General features: G+C 39.6%; 1 protein-coding gene across 6 annotated transcripts in view; it reads right to left on the reverse strand.

Annotated features, from left to right (window-relative positions):
• Positions 1-17,294, reverse strand: part of trak1a (trafficking protein, kinesin binding 1a) — a 44,281-nt gene that overhangs the window by 8,357 nt on the left and 18,630 nt on the right. For 5 of the 6 annotated variants that reach the window (XM_042489926.1, XM_042489924.1, XM_042489925.1 and 2 more), the window contains 11 exons: positions 7,390-7,466; positions 5,857-5,973; positions 5,622-5,722; positions 5,152-5,260; positions 4,677-4,755; positions 4,427-4,557; positions 2,759-2,833; positions 2,049-2,186; positions 1,867-1,943; positions 1,503-1,742; positions 799-1,127 (listed from right to left, as the gene is read on the reverse strand). In XM_042489926.1, coding sequence (XP_042345860.1) covers positions 799-1,127; positions 1,503-1,742; positions 1,867-1,943; positions 2,049-2,186; positions 2,759-2,833; positions 4,427-4,557; positions 4,677-4,755; positions 5,152-5,260; positions 5,622-5,722; positions 5,857-5,973; positions 7,390-7,440 — 1,447 coding nt within the window. In that variant the 5' untranslated portion in view covers positions 7,441-7,466. Of the gene's footprint in view, positions 1-798; positions 1,128-1,502; positions 1,743-1,866; positions 1,944-2,048; positions 2,187-2,758; positions 2,834-4,426; positions 4,558-4,676; positions 4,756-5,151; positions 5,261-5,621; positions 5,723-5,856; positions 5,974-7,389; positions 7,467-11,793; positions 12,338-17,294 lie in introns of those variants that run through there. The other variant, XM_042489923.1, reaches the window with a different exon arrangement.

Genomic DNA, 17,294 nt, shown 5'->3' on the forward strand with positions numbered 1-17,294 from the left:
AATAAATACTCAGCATAATAAAACTCCTCTATTAAAAAACAAGGCATAAAAAACTTTTTGTGTTGATGTACCATTTAAACTTCCAAATACTGACAGAAAACAGTGTAAAGTGCTCACCTTTTGGGGTGTGTTTCGGATAAATGTAACACTGCAATGCTCTCATATAAAATGTGCTGACGCGTTGCATTTCTATATATCCCTTTATGGTATGGTATACATTGCCATACCATTTCAATTTTTAATATTGTAAGAAAAACAAACTGCTTTGACAAAAATAGACAGCACAATTCTAAATAGAATATTATGCAGTGTTAATGGCTTTCTTGACAAGCGGTGTGCTTCACACCAGCAGCTGGCAGCAGGCCTTGTTCTATATTTCAAACCAGCAGCGTGGCTGTGTGTGTCTGAAGTAAAATGAGTGCTGGAGATTTAAACTGCCTTCCTGTTGCTCCACCACCTCCAGCAGGCCTGTGACTAAAGCCAGCGGAGCTCTGAGGTGAGGCTGCGAGCTCGGCAGCTTGCTCAGCTCCGACAAACTGAAGCTCCTCTGCAGGATCTTAGGATCCTGTGAGGCACTCACAAAGATTTTGGACTGATTGCGGTGATGAAAAATCAGATATTGATTCTGCTGCTGGGTCTGTGATTGGGTCTGACTCGTCTGAGTGTCAATTTGGGGAGTTTGTAGGAATCTACTATTTAAATTCTGATAATATTCATTTTCATTGTGCACAGGATTCTGGTTTGGACTCTTTTTGTCATTGTGTGGAGGATTAGAGGACTTGTGAGAGGAATAATCACCTTCTAGCGGCTTTACAATTTGTAGCTTCTCCGGCAGGTAGGACCTCGCTGTGAATGAGTACCCCGACCAGACGCTTCCTAAGGAGGGATGAGAGCACAGCGACAACAGGCTCTCTGTCGGTGTCCCTGGGCCTCCGCTACTCCCCTCACCTCCCTTTTCTTCTGCTTTGGCCAGGTAAGCCAGCTTCCTCTCCCTCTCATCTTCAAAGAAGCGTTTTTCTGAGAGGTAGTTGTCACGGCGGAGGGACAAACGTCGCAGGGCCGCCTCCAGGTCCCTGCTGCCTGGGGTCCCTGGAGTTCCAGGGGGACGCTTGTTAGAGTCCTCTGACCTGGGGATGGGGAAATAGTTGACATTTGGGTTTAAGCAAAGATTATGAGCAGGTTGGCTCTCTCTCTGTACTGTTATTTTGTAAAGCTCAGTTAGTTCCTGTTGTGATAGTTAATAAAAAGGCAGGACCTAATGACTGAAAACTTACGTTGAACTAAAACCATTGAAACACTAAGGTTACTGATGAACCCAGAAAAAAATTTCATGCACACACACACACACACACACACACACACAAATACAAATACAAAAAAACAAACTAAGCTAACTACATAATGTTACTGAATGTTTCCATGTTATTCACAAAAAAAAAAAAAAAAAGAACTGACCGGCATTATCAAAATCTAAAACGTGCTGCAGAGTCCATCTGTCTTACCCATCATCCGGACCCTCCAGGATACTGCTCGTCCTGTTGTCTAGGATGATCCCACTTCCTGTGTCGCTTCCATATATGGAGTTGGAGCGTGGCGTGCCCACCCTGCTGGAGAGCCCTGAGGTGAGGCATGATGTCTGGTTGGAGCCTGGGATGTTGAGGGGGGAGGGGGCCAGCGATGAACGCTGCTGACGCATCAAGTTCAGGTTTTTCACCGTCTGGAACACTCGCTTCGGGTGCAGTCTGGAGAAATACGATCACATATGTACTGAATTGTAAGGTTCTTTTTCCCATTTCACTCTGACGGTAACGACCCTTTTGTCTATGTTTTTGTTTTAGGTTGAGCCTGGTTCTTAACTGGACATACCTCTGCTCCTCTACATCTGGATCATCCATCTGAAGTTCCTTTCTCATGGTGCCCTCGATTTCTGCTGCCAGAGAGTCCTGGAGAAGAATGCATGGGGCAAAAAAAGGTAAAATGACTTTGTATCAACTAAAACCACAGAGATGCAGCAACAGTGACAAACATGTTGGTAAATATGAGCTCACCATTGGGAACAGACCCAGAGAATGGAAACGCCTCGGTGTGCTGAGTGGTAGAGTTTTATTTCTCAGGTTCTTCAGCTCCTCCTGAGCCTCATGAAGCATCTCCATGCACTCTGCATACTTGTCTTGTAGCTCTCGCAGCTGGTGGTAGGGAAAAGAAAGATTGAAAGAGATGAGAAGAAATTTAGGTAAATGTTCTGCAAAATGTTCATTTTGGGGGTTTTTGTGCTACATGTGAGCATATAGAGTGCTATTTTTATTGGGTATTTCATTAAAAGCACTTTGTAATATAGTTTTTATACTTGGTGTGAAGGGTATTTTTGGCCAAAAATAACAAATTAGTTGATTTTTGTTATGTGGGGTTCTCAGGCAGGCTTTAACTTTGGGAACATCTAATTAGGCACTGGTCGTGATTCAAATGTGGGATGTCTGGTATTGAACCATTATTAATGTTTATCCATAACTATGTATATGTAACTAACGATCCAAATCCAGACGTTTTCAGGTTGAAGAAATGAATTGGAACTGACATTCAGGTGATAAAAATGATGTCTTGCTAACGTTTCAGTTTACACATTGGACCAGGCAATAGTGCTGCAAATTTTACATCAATAACATAATATCACAAGAATCACATTTACTGCTATAATAGTACCAAGATGATCGGGTTATATTGATAGTGTGGGTAGTCAGCGTGTTGTGGATTGTCTTACTTCAGCAGTGAGTTGTCTCTGGGCATCTTTGGCTGCACCTAAGTGCTGAGTCAGCCCCTCGTTCTCCACGGCATACTACAAACACCCCAGATGAAATAGGATATAAAAACACAGAATCCAATGTATCAAGGCTCATTGCACACAGGCATTAAAGGGGAACAAAGGCAATTTAAAAAAAAGAAACAAAAACCTATTATTCTAGAGGCTATATAAACATGATGGAAAAAATAATGCAACCTCATCTGTGTGCATATTGTGCGGGCACACTGACAAACCACCAGGTGGCAGCGTCATCACAGTAAACAGTCACTGCCTGCCTGGCTGTATGAATGGAGTGTAGAATTTGTAATATAAATAACCATGTTGTCACTTTAATGGTAACACTTTTAAGACAGGGAAACTTTGTCAGACCTTTCGGACTTTCTTTGTCTTCCAGTAGATAACCTTAGCGTTTATTCGGGCCGTGACTGGATTTCAGCACACGTTGTGATGATCATACTGCTCATAAGTTGTTAGGTAGTTACACAGTGGGGGTGTCGAAAAATTGATACAGCATTGTATTGCAATGTGTTGTGTGGCAATATTGTATCAATTTTTTTAAATTATGTAAATTATTCATATAGCAAATACAAATTAAACTTTTGCTAGCCCACTAGAATTATCGGAAATAATTCCTTTAAAAGTAATATTATGTTAGATATACAGTAGCTAATCCCATAAATACATTACTGTGGGTTGACAGATTATTGGCCTGACTGATTATTGGGGCCAATATCTGGCATTTTGCCAATTATCTGTATCAGTGTTTCATTTTAATGATCGCTGATAAAATGAATCTATTAAAAGGTGCAAAGAAAGTGTCAGCACATTTTATTTTATAAAATCTCAGGGAGCTACTTTTATCTGTTCATTTTTATTTGAATTTTCACTTAACTATATACAAAAACGTTGATGGGAACTTTCTGTATATAATGTTGAAAGTGTCAGTTTTAATTAAACATTTGCTAAAGGCATTTAAACAAAGACTTGTGTTGGAGTTTGTTGTATTACAAATTCTAAATATTGACAGAAAGATTTTCATTTTCATTGTTAATGCATATTGATTCCAAATATCAGTTATCGGTCTCTTTATCTACTAAAAATTGGTATCGGTATCAGCCCTGAAAAAACAATATCAGTCGACCCATAAACAGTACTAGACTTCTAATGACCAAGTAGTACTGGTGTGCTGTTCCTGACTTTGGAAACTACAATCTAGTTGCTCCGTTCCAGAGAGCAGCACTTGCTTAAACTGTAACTACTTGAAGATGAAAGAAGTCAGAAAGGTGTGTCACAGTTTCCTTGTCTTATAAGTGTTTATAGTTAACATTAAATAAATCCAGAAAATGACAGCATGTTTTTTACATCACAAGTGCTGAAATTCTACACTCCATTCATATCGCCATAGGCAGAGGGTTACAGTTTACTGTGATGACGCTGTTAGCTGGTTGTTTCCAGGCGCACCTATCATGTCACACAGCCAGTATAATATGATTAATATGATTTTTTTATGTGGCTGTTTTTCTCCTCTAGTAAAATAAACTGTTAATTATCCATGAACCATATTCTTTAAATACTAACGTGTGCTGTCAAACATTATCAGTGTAAGAGACTGTCGGGGGTTTATACCATCTTGGCCTTCTTCTGGAGGTCTACTATCTGGGAGAGGAGGTGTGTGATCTCCTCCTGCTGTCTGGAGGCGTCTTCAGTCTTCCTGGCCAGCTCCTCAGCCAGAGAGGAAATCTGCACATTGGCATCACCTGGCAACATCATCAGGGGCTCATTTAGAATAAGAATCTGCCACAAAAAATGCCTCTGTGTGCCTCACTGCACTTAGAGATATATGATATAATGTGACTCCAGACAATCTAATACTCACGTAGTTCTTTGACACAGTCATTGACAAGTTGCAGCTCTTTCTCCTCGTACGAAATGGTTTCCGTCTCCAAATGACTAGCCTGAAAAATCCCAAAAAAAGTCATCACTAATGAGTATAAAAAACACACTGTAGACATCATTAATCATCCCAATAAATCACTTCTCATTAAAGCTATGTAGAAGGTCACACTTAGACCACAGTGCTGCCAACAGACTAAATCAAACAAATTAAATTTTGATCATCATTCATGTCTTGAATATTGACATATGATACTTGGGGTTTTATTAATTTTTGAAAACGATTTTTACATACACTTGTGCTTTGATAAGTAATGCATGCAATAATGTAGATTTATTTAAAAAGCAAAGCAGAAAACGTATGATGAAATATATCAATCAGTTATTAAAAAAAAATTGTGTGCATTTGCAGAAGCTTATATGTAAGTGTGTGTGTGTGTGTGTGTGTGTTTGTGTACCTCAGATCGCAATGATTTGTTTTCTTCCTCCAGATCTTTGAGTTTCTTCTGCAAGGAGTCAAGGGGGAAACTAATTGGAGTTGACACACTGGTTTCACTGGGACGCACACTGTAAACACACACGAGAGAGAAACATGTGAATATGCATGTCAATCAATCATCCATTACTCTGCCATAAAACAGCGTGAAATCCCATTATATTTAGTAGTGGTAACAGCCTCTGTCTCATTTTACACATTATTTTTTTACATTAAAAAACAATCTGCAGAGATTCATTAGAGAGGAAATACATTTTTTTTTTTGCTGTCTCAAATAACTGATACATGCTCTCATGCCTCAGTTAATGACAGCATGCGTTTGCTTGCATTCAACTTGAATTACATTACATAACTGCACTGCATACTCTTTTAGCAAGAAGAATGAGAGGGTAATGAAAGGTGAGGAGAGCAGGTGAATGAAAGGAGACTTACGGTGTGGAGGTGGTGGACTCCCCCTCACTCTCCTCGGCAGCGCTGGTATAGAACTGTAACAGCTCATCTTTCATGGACAAGTCATGCCGCAGCTGAGACACCTATGTGTGGAAATTGAAGGATAGATGAGGATAGGACAGGAAAGGATTGTACGTAAAACATAGAGATTCTACAAGCACAGGAGTCACATTTGATCATTAACACATACAGAAGCACACACACGCTTGCTCTGTACCTCCTCTCGGATGTGCTCCACTTGCTCCTCTAGCACTTCATTCCTCTCACTGAGGGCTTTGTTTTTCTTCAGCAGTGACTGTCCGATGCGAGCTGCTAACTCCAAGTCACGCTCTTTCTGCACAGAGATAAAGTTTTTTGTTTAGTGTTTGAACAGTTAACAGTTAAAAACATTACAGACAGGGCGTCTGGTGGCTCAGTGGATAGAGCGGGCGCCCCATGTATAGAGGCTGTGTCCTCGTTGCAGCGGCTGCAGGTTCGATTCCAGCCTCGGCCCTTTGCTGCATCTCACCCCCCCTCTCTCTTTTGCTGTTCTATCAATTAAAGGCAAAAACGCCCAAAAATATCTTAAACCACCTCTCCCCCCAAAAAAACAACAACATTACAAACAATAAAGTAATAATTTGACATTCTGGTAAAATAGATGTGATTAGTTCCCATGAGTTAGATGACAAGACTGATACCACTCTTACCTTTGGAGCCAGGCTAGCTGTTCCCCTCATTTTTCCAGTCTGTATGCTAAGCTAACAGGCTGCTAGATCCTGGTTCATATTTAACAGACAGATTTGAGAGCGGTATTGATCTTTTCATATAATTCTACAAGAGAGTGAATAACAAGGTTCCCCAAATGTCAAACTATTCATTTGAAAGGACAGCAGTGTAAATTTGCATGCAGCATAAGCAAGTTTAACACCAGGGTTGAGTCAAGTATCACAACAAGAAGAAATGAAGAAATAAACAACAGCTGGTGACAGAAACACAACCCAATGTTCGCACATAATTCAACAAGGACCATAACAGATATTTAACTTACAGTATTACCTCAACCTCTAATTGCCCACAACGGCACAGATCTAATGTAAGTGTAAACCCACTGGAGCAGCAGAACACTCTCACCACCCAACACTGAACTATGATTAATTAAAAGCTTATTATTAAAAGTGTACAAATGACCGACAGGCAGGCACTCCTGTTTTTCAGCACGTCTGGGTGCATCAGTAACAATAAAACTAAATAATAAAATTAAAGTGTTATTTGCTACTGAGCAACACAAACGTCTGCCCTAACTTAAATCAGGAGGTTCAGCTTAGTGTTACAAAACTCTGAATATTAATGCATTATCAAGGTAACTTACGAACAATGATCTCTCACACGGTGTTAAGTTTTCCAGTCTGTTGATGCTTTGGTGTCGTTGAATACCATCTTTAGTCAATAGTTGGATGTCTGGCTGGCTGAATTTCATGGTTCATTTAACAATGACACCTTTCTTTTCTCCGCATTTTTTATTCATGCATTAAAAGCTGACTGAGCTCCTCACCAGCAGCTGATGTGGATCACTTAGATTTGAATATCAGCTGCCAGCAGCTACTTTTATGATGTGGTTTCATCAAACCTCCGCTGCCAAGAGCCTCATGAAGCAAACTGTTTAGACTCTCAAAACCACATAATAACATTTAACCAAAGTACTCCTCAGTCTGCATATACTTTGTGTTTTTTCAGCTGAACGAACTGATCTCACATGACATGATCTTACCTCTTCCAGCAGTCGAGTGACAGCATCAATGTCACTGTAGGTCTTCGTCATCTGTCCCACTCTGTCAGCACACAGCACTGCACAGACACATGTAGAAAAAAAAGGTCTCAATCCAAAATTCCTAAAAGAAAATTACTGTACAGCAGATGCACTCACTGATAAATCAGAATAGTAAACCATGCATTGAATTTCTGACCATTTAACATTTATCCCAAATACGATGGCTGCATCACAGTTCTTCTGTACATTATGATTGAACATTTGACTTTCTGCACTCCAAAATTTGGTGAGTTTAGCTGACTGAGAATGAGCTCACAATATACTTTTGAATAAATTGTGCACAATTTGCAATGTTTATGGATGACAGAATTCAGGAAAGTCAGCTCAGTTGTAGTATTGGCATGATACCTAGAAAAATATCAATATTAAATACCATTTTCAAGACCACAAGGAAAATTGACATTGAGGCCATAACATTGGAAATCTTTATTAAAAGGCATAAATAACAAGACAAAGAAAACTTTATAAAAACAGCAGTATGACTGTGGTAACTATTTAGAGTAAGAGCTCGTAACAGTGTATAAATAGTGTGTAAAATCAGTATTGAAACCATTTCAAATATTCAGTACTGATATGTATCCATATATTGTTATTTTGAGCAAATTGTACTAGGTTGTAAAAGGCATAAATTATAGGTTAAAATCTACTTTCTATCCACATCAATAGTGCATTTACCAACACAGTAGCATATAATATAGGATACACAATAACTGATGTTTAGCTCTTTGAATATTAACCTGCCTAAAAAAACAGATGTCAGGTATTACCACCTAAAATGTATGCAGCCTAAAACAGCAACCCTACAATGAAATCTATCTTTATTTAGGTCAAGGTGTTTCCAATATTTACTCTTCCCTCATTGATATAAAATGGGAGGAACCCATCAGTTTTAGTCAACTAAGTATTAATTCCAGATAACCTAACTCAAGATTATATAATATTCTTAGTGTTTCTAAAAGCTGCTACGTGTCGGATTTAATACTCAAGATAATAAACAGGGCAGCATATTTCTAAGAAACACACACCCACATACAACACTCATATGCACCTCACAGCCCACTATTTATCAACTTTCTTAAATAGTGATTCAGAAAAGATAAGTTAATGAGTGCAGAGATATGAGGAGCCACATCCCAGCGCTGCTATTTCAGCTATGAGCACATGTTCATTATCAACTCCTTCCTTTCTCATACAGAGCTATCACTTTAAATGCATTCATTTCAGACTGGAAATTACAAAAGGGTGTCTTGACAGAATACATAATAATAATGAGCATTCTGACACAAACAATCAAAACTATTTTCTCTTTGAGAATGACTGGTGTTATTGCTTCATTAGAAAATGTTGCTCAATTTGTTTGAGTTGTTTTAAGGTAACATTCCTACATAAATGTGGATAAAATGACTGGGTGCGGATACATCAGAGTATGAGGATGTTTATTTTTGTCTGGTCTTGTTAGTCACTTTTAACACTGTCAGTTGGAGCGAGGAGGTGTGTGATGCCACACTGTCTGGAGGTGTAATGTCCAACATGGCCTGATGTGTCATACAAGAGCATGAGGCACAGTGAGATGATATCATGCACACTATTACAACAAAGAGCCATTATATTAGTTTCCACAGAAATAATATTTAACTCTAGTTTAGAAAGAAAAATGTCACATCAGACTCAAACACAATGGAGCTGACTCACAGGCTTCCCAGAATGCAAAACAGAGCTGGCCAATGCAAACAACATATTTTCATATCCTCATACCTCACAGAGAGTGCACTGTACCGCTGTTGGACACAAGGCCTCAGTTGGATAAGCTTTAGTTAAAGATGTTTCCCATCATCATCATCACCATCATCATCATCATCATCCATTATTGAATAAGTTGCTCTTTTCCACCCAAACAGTGTTGAATCAGCATGCATGACACCGCAGAGTCACTGAGGCATTTTGTTTGATTTAATAAGGCTCACCTCAACTTGTAATTTAATTCAAGTTTCCCCCCATAAACCCATCATACGTCAGTCAACTCAGGACTGTAAATATTTATGAGGTGAAAGAGAGAACTAGAAGAGTCCACAACAAATCATCTGCATCCATGCTAGCAGGTGTGTGAGGCTGTAATTAGGCACAGCAGGACGTCTGAGCTAAATGCTAACATCAGCATGCTAATATACTGCTTTTTAATAGGATGTTTACGATGCTCACCATCTTGGTTAAACATGTTAGCATGCTGTCATTTGCTAAAGAGCACTAACACTCCTTAGTTTTGCAGGTGTTTGCTCATGATACAGGCACACAGTAAAGACACGCAGACATGACGATCTATAGGAGAAAAAAACATCCACACACATAACTTTGTCTCCTGAGTGAGCTGTTAAGGCACAGAGTGTTACCGAGGGAACAAATCGGCGTGGTGACGACAAGGAAAATGCATACATTATGTGTATGTGTGCACACGCGCACACACACACACACACACACACACACACACACACACACACACACACACACACACACACCAAAAATATGCATCACTTGTGTCAGTTTGCAATCTGACCTCTAATGAGATTGTACGCTTGATAGCACAGGGTGCAGCCTATTTACCTGTCACACTGTATATTTGTGTGTGTGTGTGTGTGTGTGTGTGGTTTCTTTCTATGGAACCTTGCTGATTTATTTCCATGGTAACACTCCACCCAAGTTGGATCGATAAGCGTACAACTGAAAACAACTGATGGAAGCTTATATGCCATTGAGGACCTTGATAGGTGATAGGACATGCTGTGTAAAGAAAGAATGCAGGCAGAAGGAACCAGGTTGAGTAGGAACGAAAAAATGATTTTTGCTAACTGCTCCTGATCACTTGGACCAAAGAAATAAAATGATTAGGATAACCTGCTCTTTCAGGTAAATACAACATTCTCTTACTGATTCATCTTAGTACTCCACTTTGGTCGTAAATGGGTGGTGAAAGAAAAGGTGAAGACGGGTTAGAGAAGGCAGACCTGTAACCTGGATCACATAAAAGGAAGTGTAACGTAATATTGGAATGTGATCTGGATGTTTTCTTGGTGTTTCATAAGGTGAGCAGGTAACTTAAGACTGATGCACTCACTAGCTCTCTCCTTCCTTTCTTATCTTGTACCAGGAGGATGATGAATGAGAGAAGTCAAATGTTTGGTCTTATTACACTACATGGACTCTGCCTTAACAGATAAGTTTGATGACTCCGAGTTGAAATGTAATTAAAGCTTAATAGGACTTAAAAGGACGTATTAGCAGACTCCTGGTTTTCTGTCTGTCTGCAGGGGGGCTGAAGGAGCCAGACGTCTGGAGTTCTGGCTCCGTCAGGCCTCCTGTTGCTAGTGAGCAACAGACAACGCACAGGTTCAAGGACAACAAACACCAGGACAACGGCTAAAAAGGAGCTCTTGTTATTCTAATCAACATCCTAAACACAACCTAGAAGTGTCAAATGTAATATAATCTAAGTAATTATCACTACACACTATTTCCTTATTGGAGCCAGGTTTATATTCTGCTTAACTGCCACTATAAAAACATGTTTATGCCACAGTGACCTCTGTGTCTCAAGCAATGATTTAAATACTTCACACAAATACAAGTCACCAATTATGTTTTATCTCTACTATTCATGCACTTTTTGTGATAAAATCTCACTTAAGCAGTTTACTTTCAGTTTTTTAAATCACGAAAGTTTTCCATTGAGCTTTCATGATATTGTAGCTTTAGTTTATGTACACATCTCTCAAAATACGTGTCCCCCTGTGTCACCACCAGCCCCTGTCTGTCTCTCAGCTGTTTTCTAACCATTGCTGTGAAAAATTCAGGATGGCTACAAAACACTGAAATTAATCCCAAATTGATTAAACACAAGCTAAAAACCTTAACATTACGTAAGAATCTTTGTGCTTTTGTAAATGAAAAAATATTAAATGTAGCATGCTAGCACTTGGCAGTGAAGTGACAGCTGGAATAAAGAACCAAACCCATATTTGAACATGTCAAATCAGCAGGCAGGTGGATGTGCATGCTGCACTGAGACCAGATACAACAACAACCTGAGGGACTGAAGCACAGACTCACACACCATGTAAAGCATTACACAAGTGTCCTATAATCCCCTTCACAATCCATATAAATCATATCAAATTAACTAGGAGTGAAAAATCTCACTACAAAGGTCACAATCCATATAACGTCATAACAAATGAACTTGAAGTGAAAAATCACACTGCAAAGGTCAGATATACTGAGCAAGATAGCACACGGACTCTACAAGAACAACTCCACAACAGAGAGGATGTCCTCGATTACAAAGACATCTACCTTCACACAGAACCTGTTGCTCTTCATCCAACTCTTCTCCCTCCTCCTGCTCTGAGCTTCCACGACTAGGAAGACAGACATACTCCTCTTCCTCCTCCTCCTCCTCCTCTTCTTCTTCCTCCTGCTCTGTGCTTTCATGACTGGGTAGACAAAAATATTGCTCGTCCTCCGGCTGGTCAGAGTACTCCAGCTCGTCCTCAGTGCCAGCAGCTGCGAGCAGCGCCATCCTCCACTCTGGCACTAAGGCTATCTGCTAAAGCACAAAGCTTGCAGGTGCAACACCATGGCTCCTACCTGTGCTGTGTGCATTTGTGGGTGTGAGTGTGTGTGTTTTAATCTATGAATCAATAGCTAATCTGTGTGTGCCTAGTTGTAAAAGCAGACATGTAACAAAGTCCCAAAGAGGACAGTGGGTGTGTATGCAGTGTGTTTCGTTAAAAACGCCATTGTAAATGACTAGCAAAGTCTGTCTGCGTTTATCTGTCAAGTGCCAGCTAATGTCTGCTGAGTGAGTTTCTAAAAGTGTGTGTGTCATTTGTCCCCTGAGGTAGCTCTGCCACAACCAGATAACCTGACTCCTCCCTGTCTCCTCTGTGACTGGTAAGTGAACGGCCTACTCCACTTTACCACAGACGGGGGGAGTAGACACAGACATACAGGACACTATCCCTTAGATTTTTAAAGTCATAGAGTAGGTTAAAATACATCTTAACACAACAGATGAGAGCATTTAAAATAATTTGTATTATTTATATTTATCCCTGTAATCCTCAACCGGGCAACCAATTTCAATCTTTTCCACTTGAATAGTTGAAATGGTTCACGCCCGCATCAACAGGAGCGAATCAGAGCTGAGAGAGCCACCTGTTTCTCAGGTAGACTGCCTTGTACAACCGCACTGCCCCCCTCCCTCCAGTGACAGTGACTTGGTACAGTCCTGGCTCAGCCTCTATGGTGACAATAGGGCAAAGTAAACAATAACAGACCTGCACCTGTTTCAGGGCGTGCCAGTCAGTGAAACCTTTATAAGTGAATGATTTTATGCAAATTTAATCTGCGACCATGGGACAGCAAGTTGAATTTAGAGCGAAAGGGGGGCAAACGATCAAATGAATGACAAGCAAGTTTTAGTATGCACGATACTGCAAAGTCATGATAACGGAGAAACATCTTGACAATGAACTGTTAAAGCTTTTTCCCTCCCCCCCCAAATTACTCTCAACAAGAATATGATGTGAATCAGAAGAGAAACAATCTTTATGTTTCTTTTTAATTATAAAAATGTGTTTGTTGCACAGCCCCATCACTAATAAAAAATACAGCCTTAATTAAGTGTAGGAACTACATTTTTGGTAGGCCAGTCCAGAAGTTAATGTCGCCCTGTTTGCCTTGACAAAGAGCCAGTGGGGGGTTTTCCATTGGATTTTGGATAATTGCAGAAAATAAGCTCTGTGGCAAACAAAAATGTCAATGCCAGAAGTAAAAAGCTAACACTAGGCTATAGATGAACTATACCACGGTCACATGACTTTGATGTCGCCACCACAATGAGGCTGCAAAGGCATTTTTGGCTTGATGACATTTTGTAGCCTCATTTAGCAAACAAAAAAAACCCCACTAAGTTTGAGACAAGGGTAAAGGGAGTGCTAAAATGCTTACTCATTTCTGGGAGAGGGCTCTTGCAGGAACCATTTCCAGCTCAGAAGCAGCTCATGCTGTTACAGAGGCAGAGCTTTGAGAGAGTACACTCTCAATTCTTTATACTCCCAGAGCTCTCGAATCTCATACCTGCTTGCTAACGGTGTTGCACTTCGTTAACCACATGACTAAACTTTGTCGCTTGAAAAATGACAACAATCAACCAAGTAAAATGAATTTCAGTCATTTATAACCATGTGACCTGAAGTGATAAGGATATTAAATGTTCTTTCTCTGGAGACTAGGAACAGATTTTTAAGCTCTAAATCCTATTCAAATATAAAAAGCTTTTCAAACTACTACCCTGAAAAATGACATGCACACAAAAAAACTATTACTGTCAACTTTAAATGCAAGAAAAGCCAGAACTTGAGTTGACCAGACGATGCAGCACCTTCAATAGGGCTTATTGGAAAACAGATGCAAAAGGAAGAGTCCAATGCCAAATTTCAAAATCTGTCTCCACAAGCCACATACAAGCAAGTATGTAACCATTAGTACAGACTTTGTAAGAGTTTTACAAAGACCAAGATGTATTCTCACCCTGCAGCATATAGTTTTGTGTTTTACTTATGTTAACCATTCAATTTAAAAGACTTCAACGTGGCTCCCATTTCTAACTAGATTAAAACTTAATCACATCATTCAAATAGTTCAGTTGAGGCTGAGAGGTTAAGCATCAACAGGTCTACTGATATATAAACAAAAAAGCAATACATTAGCTATCCTGTATGCTGGTCCATTTAATAAGCTGCAATACATTTTACTCTTCGTGAGAGATTGTTACCATAATACATGTTTATATTTTACAGACTTTGCACATGCATAAGGTCAAATGCTATCACAGAGTGAATTTAGTAATTTCACACCTATCACTATTGTAATATGACATGCTATTGTTACCATCATTGCTGTGCATCTCTCCCTCTCGCTCCCTCTCTCTCCCCACCTCTCTTTCTCTTTCTTTTCTGTCATTATTGTAATTTAATTGTTATTTACAACATCTATTGCACATCTGTCTGTCCTGGAAGAGGGATCCCATCTCAGCTGCTCTTCCTGAGGTTTCTTCCAGTTTTTCCTTTAGGCGATGTGAGGGTCTAAGGGCAGAGGAATGTCGTACCCTGTAAAGCCCTCTGATGCAAACTGTGTTTTGTGATAATGGGCTTTATAAATAAAATTGAATTGAAATGAGAAAAACTGTATATACTGTACTGTATGTCAGTGTCAGGTGTCCATATAAGTTGAACTAGTACCAACCGGAAGATCCATTCTGTCATAAATGAATATGGCATGCATCAAAGCGGCCCAATTTTCTGCCCATTAGTTACTGCTCAAGTGTTATAATTACTGTAACTGGTCTAGAAAACTGATGCCAGCTCAGTACAGTCCTGCATGCTTGAGTAACTTCACTCAATGGTCCCATGGATGCAATGCTGCAGGGAACAAAAGAGTCCTGCACAAACACGCCCAGTGCTTCCCAGCACTGTTTTCTCTCTCCTATTGCTTTTCTGGTCACATTCACTCTTTACACTCCGCTTGGTTTCCCCTTTCGTATACTGCCCCGCTTTTCACCTCGTTCGGTTGCTAAGACTCTGTTGACATGCTTTGTACAGTTTTGTTGCAGAAAATTCTTGTGTCCTTCAGGCGGCTTAGATTTAATACTTACTTTTCTGTTTTTGGCACAAAATCTGTATGAACATTGCCAGCAGATCAGCAACAGCCAGGGAACGTCTATCTGTGCTGACTGAGCTACATACTAAGTTTTTAAAACACAGCAGGAAGTCTCTGAGTAAAGTTAATAAAACTTATGAGATCAGATAATTCTCCCAGTGAGAAGTTTAGACTATAAAAGCAAATGCAAACTCGTGATGTAGGTGAGATAATTACAAATTCAAATCTGTAACCTTTATAGACTCATAAACAAACATTTTATTTGCAGCGGTTTCTTAAACCAAATTAGATACTGACACAAAAATCCATGTTTTGTCTCCCAGCTTCATTCTCTTCCTGTAATTTATCCACCCTGTCACATCCACACTCAGCCCGTCTCTGTCCTGGTTGCCCTCCACCCATCCAGCCATTTGTTTTGAAGGGTTCAGAGAGTGCCAACGAATATTTGGCAGGCTTCTATCGACAACGGTGGCTTAGAGCAGCATGCAAATCATTGGACTAAATATAAGCCAACCTACTTCCACATCCCTCCCATGCATACCTCAGAATAACACCAAACCAGCTGCTTTCTATTTCTGCCTCCAGACTCAGACTGTCAGATTTATCAAAGAAACTACACACACACACACACACACAAACACACACACAAACGGCTCATTTGGTTATTTGATCATTTCAGCATCATTTTACAGTTGTAAAGTCTATTGTCAGCGTGTAGCAGAAAAAAGCATCTCAAAAAAGTTGAATTAACAAGGACTGAAAATCAAACCCCAGCTGCTTTGGCTAAATAATATTGCAGATGTTTAAGCTGCACAGCTCACAGCGAGGAGGTGCTGAGCTGTCTCAAACTGTTATGTAAGAATCTCCACAGAGCATCTCCGCCACACATGCATAATCATAGCACATAACAACTAATACATCACGCTCTCCCGGTCTATTCAAACATAATACTGTAAAATTTACAAAAATGAACCTGTGTCCAGCCAAATGGAAAGCAATTATTGCAGGTTATAGCTGTATTGAGTGCAATGTGTACATGGCACAACAGGACATAGACCATAACCAAGAAGCCTTAAAACACAAGAAGGGGGAGACAAGGACAACAGTAGAAAGGTGTACAGAGAGAGGATGAGACAGAGGCAGTGCCAACAGGCTGGTAATAAACCAAACACTGCTGTAGCCTGCGGTTAGTCACAGCTTCCACATGACCAGGCTACATCAGTCCTCCTCATGTAGTTTTGTGTGTATGTGCGTGCATGCATGCATGCATGTGTGTATAAAGCTGTAGAATTATTATCCACACTGGTTACATACTGCTTTGACTGTGAGCCAAACAACAAGCTGTCATAAGAAAATGGGGTACATTACATAATGCACGTCACTGCACCAAATTCTACTATTAATGGGTAATTATACAGATTTGCAGCTAAAATGTATCCATTATACTTATTTATTCATTACTGTTTGCTATGCTGGGGCTTTTGTTTGTTTGTTTGTTTGTTTTATTTTGTTTTTATTTTGTTATTCATGAGAGGGGACAGGGTGGTGCAAAACTGGGAAGACAAAAAAAGACAAAGAAAAAAACAATTGGAAGCACTAAGGAGAAAGTTGTGTTTTTTAACTTGGCTTGGGGTTGGGCCATTATCTCTGAAAGGTTGTATTTTGTAATAGCTGTAAATACCCTCCAAAACCTAAAACCCAACAGCAGGGTTGAAATACATGTTATCTTTAAAAAATTGCCAAAATTACAATATTTATCATAGGCAGAAACTGTAAATACCAAAAGTATCTTACACATCATGTGTTAGAAACACATCTGCATGGAGCTTAAGATAGAAGCTCTAAGATTAAGATAGTGATATTAAAATTTTGCCCAAAATAAACCACTTCCACTCACCAGATCCTGTAAAATACAAACACTAAATTCTCTACTCCTGCATTCATGACTATAGTGAAAAAACAAGGCATTTGTCAACTCCAGGATTACATTTTTCAACTTTTAACATTTGATCATCAGAGGGTTCCTTTTTTAAATCTAATAATGCCAAGTTACTGACATTATTCTGGCTGCTGTTTCCTCTGTTGTGCAAGTTTAGGTATGGTTTATTTGGAAAAACAGTCATTATATGCAT

Source organism: Plectropomus leopardus, chromosome 7 (genome assembly GCF_008729295.1).
Source record: "Plectropomus leopardus isolate mb chromosome 7, YSFRI_Pleo_2.0, whole genome shotgun sequence".
NCBI classification, from domain to species: Eukaryota; Metazoa; Chordata; class Actinopteri; order Perciformes; family Serranidae; genus Plectropomus; species Plectropomus leopardus.